The following is a 21812-nucleotide window of genomic DNA, read 5'->3' as shown; positions in this document are numbered from 1 at the left end:
TGTTGAATAAAATTCTATACTATTTGAAATAGATTTTCTTTTGTTTCGGAATTCTGAAATATGTGTTTGTGTGTGTTTTTAAATATTTTTATGACTGAGAATGTGCGAAAACTAATGAACAACATACTGTGAATGCTAAACATTGACCTTTTACACTGTGTAATAATACTAAGATGAAGTTATGTAATCTAAATCTTAACAAGAAAGTGGTCAATTTTATTATGGCGATTTTCTTTATAAACGTATACAATCTTGTATCTAAAAATATGTCAACTCCAGCTGCACATGAAAGCCTTAATGATGCACTTTTAATGCATCAAAATACATACAGAAATGTATCAGCTGTCGTCTTGTCTGATGCATTAAATTGGATCAATTGAACAGATTAGACACGATAATTTGAAATAAAACTTAATTACGTGTTTAAGTGCGTCAATTGATGCACTAAAGATACATTAACCCGAATTTGATGCATGTCGAGTTAAATGTGTGTACAGTGCATTCCACCAGTGGTTCTCAAACTGTGGTACGCGTACCCCCAGGTGTACATGAACGATTTGAAAGGGGTACGCGATCAACCCGGAAGAGAAACGTCGGGAATACCCCACGACATTTTTGCTGCAGATGTGTAGAGCAGACTTCGTTGTTTCAGACTTCATAACTTTAACACTCAACAGGAAAATAATGCTGATTTTATCACTGACACTCTTATCTTTGTTTCATATAATTTGAAATAAAATACTCGTTCGAAATCTATCGTAGACTAAATTTGGATCCGAATCTCCACTTGAAAGTTTCAAGTGTGCAACCAGACATCAAGAAACGGTGTCCGGCTATGAAGGCACATCCTTTTCACTAGAAACTCTGAGGATTTACAATAAAAACTACAAAATTGTACTTGGCAGTTCGTTTACAAACTTATTTTTGTTCTTTACTTTTTTTCTATTAATTCTGGAAAAAATATGTGGAAATTTAAGTTTGTATAGACTTCTTAGCATACGTGTGTTTCACATTTTTATTAACTAATCATAAAGATTGTAAACGCAGGAACACCCAATAAAATAATAAATGTAGAATTATAATGTTTATATGTTTACCATCTTTCCACATATAGCCTCCCCCATTCGGCACATATTTACATTACACGACGGGGTTCAAAATATGTGCGGAATGGTGGAGGATGAAGAAGTTTCGACTCTCTTCCAAAGTTTCGTTGCCTAAAGTCAACATTTTGTTCGGTTAGCTGATAGGGACTGGACAAAGGTTTAAAATTGGATCCGAACAACTGTGTCAATGTTATTTCGCCGAGGATAGAGGACCCTTAATTATAAAGGACGCCATTATCACTACGTCATCGAAGAGGACTGTCCCGCAGCCTATCCCAAAATTTCTTGAAGATGGTAGATATAATATCTATTTGAAGTTTATTAGATCGATTAGCTTTATATTACTTCGCTTCTTGTGCCACTTTTTGCTAATTTGCAAAGATGGGGATTGATGAAATTGATGAATGGACACTCACAAACATCCATGCCCAGGCCGGGATTCGAACCCGGTACCACTGGCGTCGTAGCGAGATGTGCTAACCACTCCGCCAGGGGGGACGGCTTGATTACTACAGGCCCCTCTAGAGGCTATATTGGTGATAGAGAAAGAAGCGTACAATCGAAAGGTACAGGAGTACATCGTACCCGCCAAATATTTGAGAAGCATACAGTGGCCTCCTAAACCCGTCGATCCGAATTGTACCCCCTCCCCAAGTAATTTGACAAATGCAAGATGCTACAGTTAAAATAGTTTAGTGTTTTGCAGCTATATTGATCGCTTGCCCAACTGGCGGCTGACCCACATAGCTCCATCTGTCCACCAATCGTCTTTTGGGTCTGTGGCTCGGTGAGTGGCAACAACCTCGGTTGTGAAGTAAAAGATGTAGAGGTAACATCTAGGGTGACCAGACACACACATTCAAAAAAGAGGACAGAGCAGGCGAAAAAGTAGGACAAAGTCATAAAAAAGAGGACGCCGCAAAGAATGGCAACACATTTGCTATTACTCATAATTTAATCAATATATAAAAATCTTATAACACTTTGCTTACAGAGAATTTTCAGGTGATCTCTTTCAATAACTTCCTCTTATCTTGAAGCAAAGAAAGCAATCTCCGAATCTATCATCTAACAATTGACAAGGAATATCTACAATTTGAAGCACATATTTTTACTCCTTTTCTAATTCTTGGATATTATAATAAAATATCGCCACAAGTGAATACAAATGTAACAAGTAAGATTACCTTTAACTTATTTCCAAACACCGAATTACAATTTTTAAGTTGTTTACATTTGGTAGAGAAATATGATTTTAATGCCATGAACATTTCTATCACTCTTTCAGCAGTAGGTGAAAGTGACAGCCACCTTACACTTTATCTCATATTCGTTTCTTCCATCCTTTAAAAGCTGGATATTTTCTTGCAAGACAATTGTTGAATTTACACTTTCGCTTCGTTATTTCATGAAAGTAAATATTACTTAATAATCAAAATTCTCACTACGCGTTTCTGTATCGTGTATGTATAACTCGAAAAGGAACTGGCCGAACCCCGTGGCGGAGTGGTTGGCACAACGCCAGCGGTCACCGATTCGAGTCCCAGCCTGGGCATGGGTTTTCTTTGTGAGTGCCCCTTCATCAAAATCATGCTTCATATCCATCTTCGCAATTAGCCAAAAGTGGCAGAAAAGCGAAGTAAAATAAACCAAATCAATCAATCAAAAAGGAACTTAACATACTACATGCGTTCCAGCAGTCTCAGAGGGCGAAACATCGAGTTAGAACTTGGAATAATACAGAGTATTCCCTAACATTCGCTACGAGACTCGGCGGCAAGCGGCACCGGCATCAGAGCTTGTCTTTCCCGGTGAACGGTGTTCCTCGACAGTATTACAATTACAGTTTTCATATTGTGTACTAACCTTGACTACAGAAGGTGTTGAAAATGAGGTCCCTCTGCTGCAACACATTCCTGGCATCTCCGAAGGAAATTGGCATTTACACGTGCACGTTCGTCTACTATAATTCTCCCGATTAAGAATTCTAGCGGCTCTAAATGCTGTGGTTTTTGAAACACCCGTTTCTTGGGAGAGGCGGCGGATAGATTTCCGAGGAGACTGTTCTAACCTTTGTCCTACCTCATCGAGTTTTATCTCAGTAAGTACACGTGAGTTTTTCTTTTCACTTTTATTCAGAACTGACCCTGTTACTCTAAACTTTTTTAAGAGGTTTAATATAGTGGTCCTATGTGGAACGGGAACACCAGGAAATTTCGTTGCAAAACGTCGTCGCACTTCTCCACAATTCCTCTTTCCGAAGTAACACTCGACAAGATAAATCCTTTGTTGTAATGTAAACTTTTGTGGTGCCATATTAAGCCACAATATTCAACACACGGACACGACACAACACAACTTCCGAGGGAGGATTATACTGGCGTCAGTCTGCAACGTCAACAGAAAGGGAAAGAGAGCGAAGGCAGTGAGAGCGAAAAAAAAAGACTGTAGCGTGCGACTGTTCACCGTTCACCGGGAAAGACAAGCGCTGATGCCGGTGCCGCTTGCCGCCGAGTCTCGTAGCGAATGTCAGGGAATGCTCTGTAGTAATGACTAGGGTGCCGAATTTTGCCTATTTGCCTATTTGCCATTTATATTCCTATGTAGTATGTATGTTCGTTTCATGGTGTTTCTAGTTCGAAAACGCATTTTATAGTGCCTATAAATGCCTATTTTCATTAATCGTGCTCAAAAATCGCTATTCTGCAATTTTTGCATACTTCGGCTTTTTTTACGTGCCTTTGGCTTACCCTAGATTCAAGAATGTAAGGCTTTGTTGATGTTGTACTGACTGAAATCTGGTATTTACCAGATTTGAGGGTCTCAATTGATTGGAACATTATTTCAAAATATTATTTTTGTTACAATGGTGCAAATTGTTTTTTCATCATTTGTTCAAATTCGCACAGTAGTTACCACAAGCTGTTTTTGTGAGAATTACTTTTCCCCACAAATGTGAATTTCGATCAAAAGAGTGTTAATTAATATTAATATGTTATCGTACTTTTGTGGATAAACTGAAGTGTTAATACTAGGGGTGTGCGGGACAGAATTTTTTTGGTCGGGACGGGAAATTTTTTAAATCCCGACATTCGGGACGGGAAAAATTTGCAATTTCCCTAAGCTCTGGAAATCTCGAATTCTACACGTCATTTTCACTTTAAGTGGTTATTTTTGCATTTCTGAAATAAAAACTAACAATTTCCGATAAGTTCCAGACACTTACAATGCAGAAAACGTCGAAAGTTAATGACTTTTTAAAGTGAATATTCGGTATTTTATTTCCTGACTGCTTGGGATCCCGCACACCCTTAGTTAATACAGTCTGTGCATTGTAAGAAGAAAATTGAAATAAGTTCACATTCATTGCCTATTTTAATGTCCTTTCTTAGTTTATAGTGCCTTTTTAAGTGCCTATTTCAGAGGTTTTTAGTGCCAATAAATCCGCACCCTATTAATGACTGTCGGGAAAGTGATCGTGTTGAGCTCCCAGATGCTAGGTGAGCATTCCTCGAATACTTAACGCACCCGAAGTGATATGCCTTAAACAATGATCTTTATATGTTGAAGCATTCTCTAGGTAGCACATTTGCTATGGGCTTTGCTATAGCTACTCTTTCTAAAAAGGAGGACATTTACCAATTTCTAAAAAATCCACCCGGACACCGGACAGACACCTAAAAAGGACGACATGTCCGGACAAAAGAGGACGTCTGGTCAGCACATCTCTCTCCCGTTACAACGTTGCCAAGCGTACACCTGTTTCTGTCAATTGTTTTTATAAATTTGTTTGCATAGTGTTTGGGTGTTTTGTGTACAAATTTACCGTGCTTTTGTGTATTAATGAACAACTTTAATCCAGTAACTCTCTCTCCCCACCCATTTTACAGTACGTTTTGTAGCATGCTGTGTATCCGACGTTCATTTGTTTCGTCCCGCCAGCGACTTTTGGTGCCTTGTGACTCGAAATTAGCCGATGTCAGTCGAATAGAATTCAACTGATCGCTGATTTGTTGTTTCCCCAGCTACAGGTTGGAAATGCGAGCAGTATAAACGCAAAAGAGGTTATTTTGTCTACGTTAGCTCCATATCCAAATAGCAATACCACCGTGAACCTATTGCTCTACATTGCGGTACTACAGTCCCGCAGAATTAACTTGAAGAAATGGCCGCTCTGTGAGTGATGCAACTGCGCCCGAATTGGCCAGCGGAAACTCTAGTGTTCGGGCGCGCGAAATGTTACCAACTGTTGAAATGACTCGCGTGCAGTGACTGGTGAAGCAAGCTTAGTAGCTTTCTTTCTGATTTTTTTTTTTCGTGTATTAGTGAGTGTTCGTGTGTAATTATTTCGACAGCGCGATAAATGGATAGAAGCCAAATCAGAAAAGCATGTTCTCTTAATACAGTGATATTTCCGTTACACAATGTAATTATTTTTGAAATCATCCATTTCTGGTTGTCAGCTGATTGCCCATGATTCGCGTGAGAGTCAAGCGTTCGCTGTAGGTTGGTACGCCTGCAGCGGCGCAGGCAGCCATTTGTCTCAAGTTAATTCTGAGGGACTGTAGTTACCTGACTTGATATGTGCTCTTTCAAGATATTGTAAGAAAGTAAGAACAGTTTATAATTAGTGCAAAAGGAAGAAATGAAGTCTACAGTTTATTTAGTCGCGAATCGTACATGGTTTTATACTCTGTTAAAGGTTATCTTCAAAATAGCTTTAACATTTGTTTAAGAAAATCAAAATTATTTTGTAAACATTGCTTTTTTTCAGCGGAAGGACAAAGTTATGCAGTTTATTTTAAAAAATCGGCAACTATACAGCTTGTATTAAAATAATGGAATGGCTCATATTAATGTGGAGATCCAACTTTGTACGTACGTACCACCAAATAAGAAACGTCACTGGATAAAGATAACAAAGATGCATAGTTTCAACTTTTAATAACTATACGTTGATTGTGATGGTTACAATAGCATTGCTCAATCCCCCTAGAAAGACAATATTATCAAATAACCACATATCTGGCGTCTACAATGCTTACTTGTCAACTAACAATGCAGGATTTATATGATCTCGTACAGTTTACGATATGTCCTAATAGCTACTAGAACGAATAACCCAAGAAAGACAAATAGGCACACTGTGGTAAGGCCCACGTCCCCCAATCTTTTGGCCCATATATCCGCCCTTCTGGTTAACTTCAACAGACAACCAGTCTCATGGACACTGGCCGTCTTGTTCAGAAGACAATGGGCGGTACCCATGATGCAACACGACAGCGGAAGACGGTTACTGGACAAGTTACCTTTCCAGTCCTTAGGCCCGTGGATACCACAGCACCCAAGACGCTTCTGTATCCCATTCCACGATGCCGCAATCCTCGTATCATTGTTGTACATTGTTAGAGTATTGTTGAAAGCCGCCTGCGATTGTTGAAGGCTTGGGCTGAGGCCGTAACCAACAGAGGCCCCCACGGCGTGCAGCAAAATGACCACGACCAGAACACCAACGAACTTCTTCATGATGCGGGGTTCTTCGATAACTATCCCGTAACACAAGTAGAATGACAACGTGAACAAGATGGCGCCCGTCCATGTGTACATGACTCCCAGAGCGTGGAAGCGGCTGCTTAGGAAGTCCTCATATTGGCAGCAGAAGGTCCTGGATAGGAGTCCCACCACGAACACGACGAAGGATAAGAACATGAAGGACTCCATGGCGAAATAGAGGAAGAACTTCGTGTAACCGTCAAGCGCCATTTTGGATTTTGGCTTCAACGGGCGATTTCTCAACTCTAGTTTCTAGAACACCTGAAACGAACATCAATCGTTTTGAAAGCTTATAAACGATTCCTGCAGGCTACTGACAAAGTGTGCGTAAAATATATCTGTCCTGTCCAAATATCTCAGGCTGGAAAAGTGTTCCCTTCGCCCTTGGTGGGATGTACAGTGTGTCCGAGAAAAAAATATGCCAATAAAGAATTTAAACAACTCAACAATCGTTAACGATAGAAATATCAAATAACGTTTATTTGGAAGAGGGAAGAAAGGAATTTTTTTACCACCAGAAGGGAAAAAATCGTAACGTAATTAAGCGCATCCGCGGCTTTGTTCGTAAGTAGTCTGTACAATGGCGCCGTTTACTGTTCGTCAGAAAGTTGAGCGCTGCTTTTGGTTTGCAGAATTAAAGTCTCCTGTAACGGTACAAAGAAGATTCCGGCAACAATATGGACAGGAAGCATCAGAACGTCATTACATTGTTAAATGGCATAAACAATTGCTGGAAACAGGGTCTTTGTTGAGGAAGAAAGGTAGTGGTCGGAAGCGTGTGAGCGAGGATAAAGTGGTTGCAGTTCAGGAAGCTTTCCAGAGAAGCCCGCGTAAATCTGCGAGACGTGCTAGTTCTCAACTTCAAATTCCACGTTCTACCGTGCATGATATCGTACATAAAAGGTTAAGGCTTAGAGCCTACAAGTTACAGCTTGTTCAGAAACTGAAGTGCAGTGATAAATCCGCTAGGTTTGATTATGCTAGTGAAGTGCTATCACGCATTGATGATGACAATGAATTCCTGACACGCGTAACATTTTCAGATGAGGCTACCTTCCACATTTCCGGAAAAGTGCATAGGCATAACTGTAGAATATGGGGTGAGCAGAATCCCCATGCAGTTGTTGAACATGAACGCGACAGCCCCAAGTTGAATGTGTGGTGTGGTTTGACACGAGATTCCGTAATTGGGCCCTTTTTCTTTGAGGAAGCTACAGTTACAGGTGCAAGTTACCTGCAAATGTTGCAACAGTATGCTGTACCTCGTATACCTCATGGGTACATGTTTCAGCAGGATGCCCCCCCCCCACATTATGCCCGTTGTGTTACTAACTTCCTTAATACAAATTTCGCTGGTAATTGGATTGGGAGGGGTGGACCCATTAAATGGCCACCACGGTCACCAGACTTGACTCCTTTGGACTTTTTCCTTTGGGGTTATGTGAAGACTATGGTTTACCAAACACCTGTGCAGGACCTCAATGATCTCCGTGAAAGAATTATCGATGCATGTGGCTCCGCCACTCATCAAATGTTGAAGAACACTTGGATGGAGGTTGAGTACCGCCTTGATGTTTGTCGCGCCACCAAAGGAGCACACATTGAGATCTACTATGGTAGAAAAAAAATCTTGTTCTTTGGTTAAAAAAAATTTAAGATTTTCTCTTCCAAATAAACGTTATTTGACATTTCTGTCGTTAACGATTGTTGAGTTATTTAAATTCTTTATTGGTATATTTTTTCTCGGACACACTGTATAAGTACTACCAAACAAATTGTCCATCACCATGTTTATTCTCTTTGTTTTGCCCAGTCAGTTTTTCAAGAATTGAAACAAAAAACAGCACACGTAAGAACCCAGTCCTAAAAAACACGTAGGATGCAAGAGAACAATTAATGAAAATAGCCATCAGCGCTGATAAACATCCAGGAACCCATACATTCTAATGGGTTCTATTGGGTTACGTTACAGGACCGGAATCTTTTCGCTCGCACAATTTAAATTCGGTCCAATTTGCGTGTTGTTTAATTTGAATACGGGACTTGGACACTATTTAAACTGATCCGGATAAAGGGGGGCCTAGATCGTATTTAAATTCATCCGAAAAAAAAAAGTTCCTGGACCGAATTTAAATTGAACCGGAAAAAAGGTTGCTGGACCGTATTTATATTGATACGGAAAAGAGATTCCTGGACCGAATTGAAATACTTTCCAGATAAGAAGGTTCTTTACCGTCCAGAACCCATTTACGCTTCTTGATTTTCTCTCCTGGACCGGAATTGGATTTATTTAAAACAAGTTGCTAGCTGATTACCCGGCGTTGCTATAGTTAACTATAGTTTAAATAAATGTCATTGTGAATGTCACCAATTTGCTTAGCGACTCCGAAAACTATGGATTCGACTCTATTGTAGGTCATTTTTGAAATTTTATTTTTCACCACCTCTCCCCCCATGCCGATAAGTGATGAACTTTGAATTGAACGGCATTCGGAGTGTCATTATTCATCTTATCGACCCAGAAAACTATGGATTCCACACTAATATCGGTCGTTTTCGATTATTTCTACATGTCACCCCTTCCCACCCCCACCCCTAGGGGTGCCAGGGCTGTCTTACCCCCACAGTATTTCTTTCGAGATTGCAAGTGATACGTGTACCAAGTTTGGTTGAAATCGCTCCAGGCGTTCGAGAGTTATGCCGGAACAAACACAGACACATACATCCACTTTTATATATTAGAATATATATATATATATTCCTGGACCTTTAACAATCTTGATAGCTATAAGCCATTGTCAAATTGCCGAGCAATACTTATGCACCACACCGTACAATATGCGGAAGTGTATAGTACTGAATCAACTACACAGAGAAGTCCTGCACTTCAAAATATCTTGTCAAACTTTTCCATAGAGTATAAAATCAGTAAGAACGGGAGATCACCATTCATCCTCATTGTTGCAATTAACCCAAAGAGGCAGAACAGAGACATGGAATAGGAAGCATACAGACACACAGTTAAGATGAGCAAAATCTATTAATGCTTACTCTTTTCCGAAACAATGATGAAAATTTGGAATCCCTTCGATATTAAGTTGTCAATGCTTAAAAGCGCCAACTAAAAATAACAACAAAAGCATTATAAAGCGACCATGGTTTCAAGGAACTCTGGTGACAATGCGGCATTGTTACATTTTAAGAATAACCATGTTGTTTCTTTATAACTTCACTTTTATGTTCAACTGCTTTCGTGTATTGCCAGTGCTCCAAGTGGGTGGGATTACGGGTAGATGGTTTTCCCCCTAGCTAGGAATATTTATGCAATAACCCCCCAAACAAATGACCAATTGCTCCCATGTTCGATAGATTTATGACATCCCAACGCAGTTAACTTATTTTGCTACTTTAGTATTATATGGATTACCTCTAATTAGTACGCTATACGTACCTAACCTAACTGAATCTAACCTAACCTTCATATCTAATAAGTTAGGTACTTGTAGGGTTCAAATTGGAGGTAGTCCGTATAATAATAAAGTATCCTTATTTCTATAAATAAATAACGTTAAAATCACATAAAACAATTAAACGTTACATGAAACACTTGTGATTCTGATAATAACGTTATGTAAGTAAAAAGATGAAAATTATTTTTGGAGCTGTTAATCTAGATTGGAAATACTGATTGTGTTGAAGTTGAACAGCTACATTTCATATAATTCTAAATACGGACGTGTTAAAGTTACAGTGGTGTGAGTCACTTTTGAAAAAAAAGACGTAGACACAGAGACCAGATTTATATCATTAGTCAATCTGTTAACAGAAAACCTGAAGTAAATCAGAGATTCATGCAACTGTCAACAGATGACAGTTTAAGGTCTAGCGATGAAGGCAACATCTGTTGTGTTGATCAGCAAAGTGCTGTGAGTCAGACTTTTTCTTTTTAAGAAAGTGACTTACACCACTGTAACTTTAACTCGTCGATATCATATTTACATATGTAGTTTCCCCATGTGTGTTAGGTTGATTGGCTTTATTTTACTTCGCTTCTTGTGCCACTTTTGCTAATGTGCGAAGATGGGGATGAGTGATGACATGATGAAATTGATGAATGGACACTCACAAACATCCATGCCCAGGCCAGGATTCGAACCCGGGACTCGTGGCGTCGTAGCGCGATGTGCTAACCACTCCGCCACGGGGGCTCCATGTGTGTTAGGAATGGGCGGCATGGTTATTTTTAAAACATAGACATATTATATACATGTGTTTGTTACCCAGTGTTGCTAATTATGCATTTTTCTTTCCAAATCTCCCATTTTAGGTGGGTATTTCAGTCTTACTTTTGGACACCGTAGTATGTTGGTAGTTCCTTTCATGACCACTGTTGACGCTGACGTTTAGAACAGATGTGTAGATTCATGTTCACTAGCACTTATGTCAACGATATAATTGATGATATAAAACTGACATAACAAACAATAGTGTAAACTGAATGGAAGTAGTTCTATTACATACTTAACTTTATTATTGATATTTCATTAAGATACACTTGATTCTGCAAGTAAAATTGTTATTTTTTTTTTAGGCAAATACACATATATAGGTGATGTGTACATTCAACTTGATGTAGAATCGCAAAGTTAAAAGGCTGACATTCTTACATTTATCTGTTAGAAATGTCTCTAGATTATGTGCAATTCTCTTCGTCTGCCCCGTTTGGACAGTCCTCTTTCCCATTGCATACAAGTGCATTTGAAATGCAAGCGATGCCGTTGCAATCAAACTCAGTGTTTGGAGAGCATTCCGCTAGTGTGGGACAGTTCTCCTCGTCGGATCCATGTGGGCAGTCGGATATCTTGTTGCAAACTTGGTGATTTTCAATGCACACGTTACTGCCGTTGCATCGGATTTGTGAGTTATCGTCACATGTGCAATTTTGCTCATCTGAACGGTCTGTACAGTCCGTTTCGTTGTCGCAGACCCAGTTTCCAGGAATACACCGGACTCCGTTCGCGCACTTGAAGTACGTTGACGGACAGGTTACTTCCGGACAGTTTTCTTCGTCTGATCCATCTTCACAGTCGAGAATACCATTGCAAGTCTGATACTTCGGAACGCACTGGTCTTTTGAGCTGCAGGTGAAGTCGGTATCTTCCTTGCAGGTGCAGTTTCTCTCATCTGATTGATCGGAACAATCAGCTACCCCGTCGCACCTCCATCTCGATGAAATACAGGCACCGTTGCTGCATTTGTATTCAGAATCTGGGTTGCATTCTGGTTCTGGACAGTTTGCTTCGTCTGACCCATCGGGGCAGTCAGAAAAACCATTGCAGACGAGGTAGTTCCTGATGCACCTCTCACTGCTATTGCAGCTGAATTGGTTGTCCGGATCGCAAGTGCAATTGTCCTCGTCCGCACCGTCCGGACAGTCCAAATCGAGGTCGCATAAATATCTGGACGGGATACACTGCCCGTTGCTGCATCTGAATTCGTTATTCCGACATACGTTTTCCGGACAGTTTTCTTCATCCGACCCTCCCGGACAGTCTGCGTAACCATTACATACTTCATAACTAGGAATGCATCTCCCAGTACCGTTGCAGGTGAATTGCGTGTCGGAATTGCAAGTGCAGTTTTCTTCGTCAGATTCGTCGATGCAGTCAGGAGTACCATCGCAACGCCACCATGCCGCGATGCACCTTGTGGCGTTATCGCAACTGAAACCCGACCCGGCAATGCACCTCTTCTCGGGACAGTTCTCCTCGTCCGACCCATCGGGACAGTGCGTTACGTTGTCGCAAACTCGAGAAACACGAATGCACTTGGAACCATCCTCGCAACCGAACTGAGTGACGTGAGAGCAGTTGCATTTCTCTTCGTCGGAGGCGTCGGGACAGTCATCGTCACCGTCGCACACCCACCGCAACGGGATGCACTTGCTTGCATTCTTGCACTTGAACTCCGTGTCCGGTGAGCAGGTCACTTCCGGGCAATCTTCTTCGTCTGACGCGTCTGGGCAGTCGGGTGTACCGTCGCAAAGTCGATTTAGCATAATGCATCTACCGGTGTCGTTGCATCTGAATTGGATCTCTGGATTGCATGTGCAATTTGCTTCATCTAGCGCATCCGCGCAGTCAACATAACCGTCGCAAACCCACGAGCTCATTATGCACTTGGTGTCATTCTCGCACGAGAATCTCGAATCCAAATCGCACGCCAGTTTTGGACAGCCTTTTTCGTCGGACCCATCATCACAATTTTGCACATAATCGCACACACTGTACGACTTAAGACACCTGCTACCGTCGGCGCAACTAAATGGTATGTTGCCCTGGCAGGTACAGTTCTCCTCATCGGACCCATCCGGACAGTCAAGGTCACCGTCACACAACCAAGAAGACGAAACGCATCTGCTGCCATTCTTACACATGAAATTGGATTGAATGTCGCACAAAAGTTTCGGACAGTTTTCTTCATCGGATCCGTCCAGACAGTCTGGACTTCCGTCGCAAACCATGTAAGTCCTTATGCACTTGCTACCATCATTACAACCAAACTGATTGCTGCCTATGCATGTACAATTCGCTTCGTCGGATCCATCCGGGCACTGATCCCGTCCATCACACACACTGTGGAGACGGATGCACCTCGATCCGTCCATGCAACTGAACTGCGTGTACGGATCGCAAGTGCAGTTTTCCTCGTCCCCTCCATCATCGCAATCAAGGTCCCCATCACACACCCATGAAGACGAGATGCATCTACTGGAGTTTCTGCACTTGTAATTTTCTGGGAGACACGTTGTCTCAGGGCAGTTTTCTTCGTCGGAACCATCGGGACAGTCACTAATACCATTGCATACTCGCTCATTGCGAATGCAGCGTCCGCTAACATTGCAACTGAACTGGATGTCCGGATCGCACGTGCAGTTCCTCTCGTCCGACCCTTGCTGGCAGTCAAGGTCACCATCACACACCCAGTGGCTAGGGATGCACCTACTTTCATTCTCGCACATAAAATTGGACTCGATGGCACACGCCAGTGCTGGACAGTTTTCTTCGTCCGATCCATCGGGACAATTCTCCATACCATTACAGACACGATGGTTGGGAATGCACCATCCGGTCACATTGCAACTGAACTGAGTGGTCTTGTTGCAGGTGCAGTTCACTTCGTCCGAACTGTCGGGACAGTCAGGGTCACCGTCGCACACCCACGCACTCGGAACGCACCTTCCTCCGCCGACGCACTTGAAGTCCGATTCGTCCTGGCACTGAACCTCAGGACAGTTCTCCTCGTCGGATCCATCCGGACAGTTCGGGACACCGTCGCACCTGTGGTACTGTCGCACGCACCGTCCGCTGACGTTGCAGCTGAACTGGGTGTCCGGATCGCAGGTGCAGTTGAGTTCGTCGGATTCGTCGGAACAGTCGGAATCACCGTCGCAAAGCCAAGATGAAGGTATGCACCTGGACCCATTGCAAAGGAAATAGTTTGACGGGCAGGTCACAGACTCGCAATTCAACTCGTCGCTCCCATCGGAACAGTGGTGACTTCCATCGCAAGCATGGTGCAACGGGATGCAGTCCCCAGATGCACAAGTGAACTCATCTGTATAGCAATCGGTCCCTGCTACGATTTTGTACGCTTGGGACAAAATGCAGAACAACACGAAAACGTACATGGTTGCAATCACTGCTTCACTAAGGTCTCAAAAAAGAACGTACGAATCATATATACATCCGGACACTAGCCATGCAAAAAAATATAATGATTGAGCGATAAGCGAGGAAATCCGACGAAAAGTCCGCGCACATCCGCCAATTGTGTGTAATTTTATTTTTTAAAAAAAGTCTTCAAATGTCGCACCGAAAATATATATATTGTTCTGCAACATGCGACCACAATTCAACATTTTTGGCATTCTGGACGACTTTACTGAAATTGCCGAGACATATAATGCAGTTTCCGTCATACACTTGTGACAGTCACTTTTATTGTACATCAAGGTCAATGCAAATTATATCAAGGGGAATATCTAAATGTATAAAGTTGATTGGATGACGTAACGAGAAGACCCTTGGCATTCTGAAAGGAACTGCGTTTTATTTGTTATGGTAAGAGTTTTATGTACAATTATTTTCTCGCACAAGAGAAAGACTAAACTGAGAAAAAAGTACCTCACAATTGTAATATTGTACAATTTTCTGAGGTTTAAAACTGCGTCTCATGAAGAATTTCCATGCAAAATGCAGACAGCACCACACCAATACCTCTGCGATTATAATAAATGCGATTTTGTACACAAACACGCATGAATACACATTCCACTTCTATCTCTCTCTCCACCCCTTTCCCTTCTGCCTATTTATCTCTCTTTCTCTCTCTCTCTCTCTCTCTCTCTCACACACACACACACACACACACACACACACACACACACACATAGTCTAAGTCTTCCTTTCTCTCCATCATTATTCTTTTTGTCGTTTCTTTCTCGCTTCTCCCCTTTTATTCTCTCTCTCTTTCCCACCCTGTCCTTATCTCCCCGTGTTCCTCACTCACCTCTCCCTCTCTCTCTCTGCCTATATACCTTCGTTCTTTATTTTACCATCAATCTCTCTCTCCCCCCCTTCTTCCCTGATTTTTCTCCATCTCTTTCTTTATCGTTCTCTCTGTTTTACACACATAATAGTTTCTCTATCATTCTCCTTTTCAATCTGGTCTCCCCAGACACAGAGAAAGCGAGGGCGAAGTGACATGCAAAGAGAAAAAAGATGAAACGAGAAAAAAAAGAGAGATATAGAACGTAATGCTTAAATAATACCAGATAAATTATCCATCACTACTTGTTATTCATTATCTCTTAAATCGTATATGTTTTTAAGGAAATGGAATTATACAGGTGCAGGGGACAGGGAATTCAAATGCAAAGGACATTCACATGGATCTCAATCTACGAGTATCCTGTTACTTTCGTTTGACAATCAGCGGTTCGCTTGGCTCATTACAAATATACTATAGGACAAGATCAATTGGAAACATGACATTTTATGATGTATGCTTGCAAAAAACAACACGACAACGATGTTTGATGGAACAACTGTACATTAACATTATCGAACAATTTTAATTTAACATTGCATCAACCTACAAACACTTGAAAATCAATTTGGAAATTTGTGGCATTCATTTTGATTACACCATTAATTTTTACCTTTATTTAGAGAAATATAAGTTACTTTATACAAATCTGATCGACGATATTTTAAGTTCAATAGCTATTAATTAATAACAGCTATTTTCCATTGGGCTTAAAATTATTGTTCGGAAATTTTTTCGCTTTTCTTTAACGAACTTCTTGAAATGGGGATTCCAGATCATTGGAAAAAGAAATGATGATATTGTAAGTGCCTTATTCCTCGGTAATAGAAACCCACAACAACGACTAGAGGTTTCGCAGACACCCTTCGATTCTACCCCTCAAAGTTAGGCTCCAAGTTACGCCCATGACATTAATCACGCCTTTATTTATTTCGAGAATCATCACGGGCATTCTCCTTGAGAAACAGGTGATCCCCACACCATCTTTTCTAAACGAAATGGAATTATGTTTATTTCGAGTATCACTTTTATGCAACGAGTACATACACTATTACAAATGGTTGCAAAATTGTTAAAGAATACATTTCTCCTTTAGAAAAAAATAAGGTATAGTTTTTAATATATTATAATATTAATTGGTGCTCTTGTGTTCACATGTAATGCATAAAGGTTTCGTGATGAATTTTATAATTCTTTGAGCAGTTTGTCTTTCCTTAATTATTTTGTGGATATGTCGCAGGTGTTTGCGAATGGGGGCTAATGACTGGTTCTGGGGGCTTAGCCCCTACCCAACTACGCCTATTTTACTGCATCATTAACGTTGCTCGTGTAGAAGAAATATATCATAATAGCACAATCGCCGGCGCCTGTATATCGGAGGGCCTGTCAGTAGTCTGTGACAAGCATGGCCATAGACAGGAAAAAATTTCGGGGGGGGGGTTCATTCATAATTGTTCCCATGGGCGTCGCCAGAAATTTGAATAATAGAAACAATAACAATAATTGTACAATAATAATTAAAATATCATAATAATAAAACAATTTTATTCCATAATAATAATAATACTAATAATTATTATATTATTGTTATATCCTTGAGGGGGCTTACTCAATCCAGCAGATGAGTGAATATCCAGCACAAGTTTCTTTTTGTTTTTTTACGTTTCATACAGTGTGTGCTGAAATGCACAATTATTATACTTCGTCATTAAACTTTAGATACCTTCAAGAGAAAAGCTTTAAAAGTTAGATGGAAATTTTAGTCATAAAGCTTTTGTTGTTTGACTTTAAAATTAAATTTTTGGAATTCTGAAAAGTGTGGAACCAGTTATTATTTTTAAAAACCTAGCCTGGTGCATGGATTGTAACCTCAATCGCGAACGTAATGTGCTACAAAACTGGAGATTCTAGGTTTGAACTCCTATCAAGGGGGATTTTCGACTTTATCGGACAGGGAATTTAAAAGCTGGAAAGGGAATTTTGGGACAATCATAAGGGAATCTTCAGTCTATATTCCTTGTGACACAGGAGCAACACTGGAAAGATGACAGCAGAAGTGATAATGGAGGGGTCGAGGGAGGGCTACGATTCTGAGAATAAATCCTGTTTAACTCAACTTTCAGAATTCCAAATGTATGAAAATTCTAGCTCGATCGTTTCAACATTGTCTCCATGTATTTTTGTGATGCTTCGAAAAAAAATTGAAAATTTGTTACAGATTTTGGTTTCTGAACTTCCATTAATCCAACATGTCAGAAGTTTCAGGGGGGGGGTTGAACCCTAGAACCCCCCTCTAAATACGGCCATGGTGACAAGGCATTTGATACAATTGAACCAACTAGACATCAGTCTTTGAAGTATCATTATACCGAGCGAATTTCTCATGGTCAAATGCATTGTGTCACTTTTTGCTCTAGGGTGGATGCGCGTGTTTATTGTTCGTCATTGCAACACAGGAAATGTGGAGGACAGACGAAGCTAGGAGCCGATATATTATCTTCTTCATCAGAGTTATGTCACTGAAGACCACGTGCTTGGGGGGGGGGAAGGGTAGTGAGGTACTGGAACGTCCATTGAAATTGTATCCATTTCAAAAATATTCTATAAGCTTTGTGCCATATTATGCGTTTCTATCTCTGCAGCTATGAGGGATTTGAATTTACCACGTGAGCTGGACCAGTCTCACTATTCCTGCAAAATTTTCGACCTCCGTGGTGAGGTGGTTATCACAGCGCTCTGGGTCCTGGGTTCGAATCCCAGCCTGGATATGGGTGTTTCCTTGTGAGTGCCCCTTTATCAATTTCATCGTATCATTACTCATCCTTTTCGCTATTAGCGAAAAATGGCAGTAAAGCGAAGTAAAATACATGAAATCAAATGAAGCTTATTTAAGTACTCTGATATTGAGTAGTTTCAAAAGGAACTGCAATTCTTATTAAGAAACGAGGTGAATTGATTCAAATCAGGTTGATTTAAGTCACGATTTAAATCACGATTAAATCAGGTGATTTAAAAAATCGCTGATTTAAATCACTTTAAATATATAATTTATAATATCGTAAATAAGGATTTTGTAGATTTGAGAATCACTTTTAGTGAAAATGCATTAATCTCGTAATCATTTAATAGTGTTTATTAGGCTCTAAGAAAGGATGAGAAATGGAAAAAAATATATGTACTGATGGGGTGAAGCTGATACACAAGGAAATGCAATGTGTAAATTGTTAACACACTTAAATTTATCTTGATTTAAGATTCAATAATTTTTATAGGCAAAAATAGCAAGCATTTTCTGTAGAAAAATGTACAAAATACTAATCATGGTAAACAGTAAATAGTGTCATTATCATTAAATTGTAAATAAATATGACAGCTGATATTTTGCAACTATCATTTAAAATGTACCAAACAAAATTCAGCTACAAAGACTTTAAAAAATATGTTAAGTTACAATTGTTGAGTACATCCAGAATGTTTTATTTTACTGGAAGAAAAATTACTGAAATTATGTATTATAATTTCATTGACATACTCGACAAACATTTATATGATAGGTAAAATATAAAATATGTACATTTACATATAATTTATTCTTTATTTGCTTCAATCAAAATTTTCAAATATTTTACAGGGTCGTTTACTAGAAATGGCCTTTCTATATAGAAACAATATATCTATATGTATGGTGCCAAAAACCATATCAGCAATTTTAAGCGTGTTTTTTTTTTAAAAAAAAATCGATTTAAATAAGAAAATCATCAAGAATGATTTTTTAAGTAATGATTTTTATCCACCCTGTTAAGAAATAAAAGCATTTGTGCCAAAATATGTAACAAATATTTCACAGAGTTATATAAGTTGGTATTCTACTGTTAACTGTAGGAGATTAATGGATTCATTTGGTTTATTTTACTTCGCATTTTTGCTACTTTTGGCTAATCGCAAAGATGAGAATGTATGATAATATGATGAATTTGATAAAGAGACAATCACAAGGAACACTCATACCCAGACCGGGATTCGAACCCCTGGCGTCGTATACTGTAGGAGAGAATGAAACCAGGGAACCTTCATATGGTGGTCAGTTATTATACTTACTGGACCACACTATCCTCTTTGCATAAATTATTATATGCTTCTGCCCATTTCTAATATTACAACATATTATCTGCTATTCCAAGAAAGTGTGTATTTAATACTGTAAATTACAATTAAATTGGTGTTTTTCGAAACAAGAAAACAACTCTACATATTGAAAACGAGCGAATCTAAGAATTCAGCCAATACGAGATAGTCTGTGTCATCTGTGATTCAACAACCTACCTACGAAAGGCTGCAAGTTGAGCATGCGCATTGGCAAGCCTCCTGACTTCTGTCTGAGACCAGAATTCACACAGTCAACGCGATGGTTCTCTCAGCAATATATCGTTATCCTTAGTTCACCTCCAGTTCGTACTCACGAATTTGTACAGGAGGGATATTAACTTAAAGGATTGCTGTGGCATCTTTCTTGTTTGAAAACAGTCAACCTCATGTTTTACCTAGAGCTGTCGTTCTTGTTACAAAAAGCCAGGTTACAGAAGGTTACAATTGACATCAATATCTCTCTGTCCACCCTATAATAGAGTAGTTACGAAAAACATATCCTAAGCGACATCAACGAGCAATTAGATTTAGCAAAAGAGTAGTTTTCATATTTTGTCTCCGATAAATGTCGACACTGGATTAATTCAACTACATCCGAACAAAAGGAAAATATAGTATTCTCTCAGATATATGAGATATTTTGACAACTGGACTAGCTTCTCACCCCCCCCCCCCTTCACCTTGAACAAACTGAATTCAAATTTTGTCTTAAGAATCGTTAGCCATCTTGCAAACGTTATTGACCTACCTGTTGTTTCTCACTAGTCTATTTTACAAGATGGAATATACTTTGATGTCTGCAGTTCAGAACTAGACTTCTGTGATCAATAGCGTGCGCAGGTTATTTTTTTGGGGGGAGGGGCTGGAATTGTAAAGGTGGACAGTACATAGCTGCAACTTCCTAGGGGAGCGGTATACACAATAATATATTTCGTATTTTTAGAACTTTCCAATCTCAAATATGTCAATCGGAGGGCATTTTAAGGAGGGGGGAGGTCTTGGATTTACGACTCTGGTTTTTTCGGGACACTCACAGAGAACTCCCATATCCAGGTTGGGATTCGAACCCGGGACACCTGGCGTCGTAGCGCGCTGTGCTAACCACACCACCACGGAGGTCGACATTTTTGCAGGTATAGTGAAACTTGTTCAGCTCATGTGGTCAATCCAAATCCCTCATAGCTGCAGAGGTAGAAACTCATAATGTGACACAAAGCTAACAGAATAGTTTACAAATGTATACCACATAAAGAGAAAATACACTTTCCAGTACCTCGCTACGCCTCCCCCCAAATATATCATGACCAAATGCAACTGCGTCACTTTATGCTCTAGGTTAGATGCGCGTGTGTATTGTTGGTCATTGCAACAAAGAAAATGTGGAGGACAGACGAAGCAACGATCAGCTTGTTATCTCGTTCATCGTCAGAGTTGCGTCACTGACGACCACGTGCGTAAAATTTTAAATGTCATACCTAAGTCCCAGTCTCGATTTAGAAGAATCTGCGGTTGTGATGATCTCGATTTGTGAACATTGGTTGATAAATAGCAGATAAGGTTACCAGATCGCCATTTGGAAAAAAACAGGACATGATGTCCCAAAATGTAGGACCTTAAGTCGAAACGTAGGACACAAAACATTCGAAGTAAATCGTACACATTTCTAGAACACGTTAAAAAGTAATGTAAAATTTACACATTTTCAATTTTAATAAAAGTATGATTTCTTTATGATTTCCTGAATGCAAAATTTCCAAACTTGTAATCAATACTAAGCAATACACTTCTTACTACACATATTTTGACTCGTACTTCTCAGAGGAGGTAATATTTCTCAAAATTCCAGGTTCAGTCAAAATATACTTATGAAACTCTCAACAATGAAACTCTTTGAAATTTTTCTGAATCGGTACCAGTACAGATCCTATTATGAGTCCGTTGTGTTGATATTAATGAAGTACTCTCTCAACATTTGCATTATGAAGTGGAATGGCAAACAAATATTCAACAATTATTAATGTAACTTGTAATGGTTCCAGAAGTTTCATTTGGGATGTTTTTTAGTTAAATTACTTTGTCCTGTATACCCCCTGCTTTACAATCAAAATATTGAATACGAATGTGAAACGGCCTTGTAAGTTCCATGATTAATTCCATCAGTATAAACTCCAAACCATGAAATTCATCTCAGGTATTGAACAGTGACTTCAAAACTTTGTTCATTAATTGCTTCCGTCTTTGATCTAGCCCACTCTTTTTCTGGGCAATGCTGAATCAAAATGAATTTCACCATTGAGTTTGGGAGTGCAGTCCATAGAAATGTAACTTGCATGATTTCTCTTTGTCCATCTGAAACACGTATTTTCCTAATTTATATTATGTGACGCTCAAACTGTA

The 21812-nt window shown here is 39.8% G+C and overlaps 2 protein-coding genes across 2 annotated transcripts; both read right to left on the bottom strand.

The window, feature by feature from the left end:
• Positions 1 to 6039: 6039 nt before the first annotated feature.
• On the bottom strand, positions 6040 to 9798 carry LOC146001917 (tetraspanin-18-like). Its single transcript, XM_083139634.1, has 2 exons — positions 9711 to 9798; positions 6040 to 6920 (listed from the first exon to the last, which is right to left on the bottom strand). The coding sequence occupies exon 2, from the start codon at positions 6867 to 6869 to the stop codon at positions 6174 to 6176; it is 696 nt and encodes a 231-aa protein (XP_082995760.1). The 5' UTR covers positions 6870 to 6920; positions 9711 to 9798; the 3' UTR covers positions 6040 to 6173.
• A 1369-nt stretch (positions 9799 to 11167) lies between these two features.
• LOC146002473 (uncharacterized) lies at positions 11168 to 14390 on the bottom strand. Its single transcript, XM_083140344.1, has one exon. The coding sequence runs from the start codon at positions 14347 to 14349 to the stop codon at positions 11353 to 11355; it is 2997 nt and encodes a 998-aa protein (XP_082996470.1). The 5' UTR covers positions 14350 to 14390; the 3' UTR covers positions 11168 to 11352.
• Positions 14391 to 21812: the final 7422 nt, after the last annotated feature.

The sequence above is a fragment of the Lepisma saccharinum genome, chromosome 18, assembly GCF_977018435.1.
Source record: "Lepisma saccharinum chromosome 18, izLepSacc3.1, whole genome shotgun sequence".
NCBI lineage: Eukaryota > Metazoa > Arthropoda > Insecta > Zygentoma > Lepismatidae > Lepisma > Lepisma saccharinum.
The sequence above is the reverse complement of the archived record's forward strand: the minus strand, read 5'-3'. Positions and strand labels throughout refer to the sequence as shown.

Bases quoted from the DNA above. Each gene is read 5' to 3' on its own strand.
- LOC146001917 (XM_083139634.1), bottom strand. From the start codon at position 6,869: ATGGCGCTTGACGGTTACACGAAGTTCTTCCTCTATTTCGCCATGGAG.
- LOC146002473 (XM_083140344.1), bottom strand. From the start codon at position 14,349: ATGTACGTTTTCGTGTTGTTCTGCATTTTGTCCCAAGCGTACAAAATC.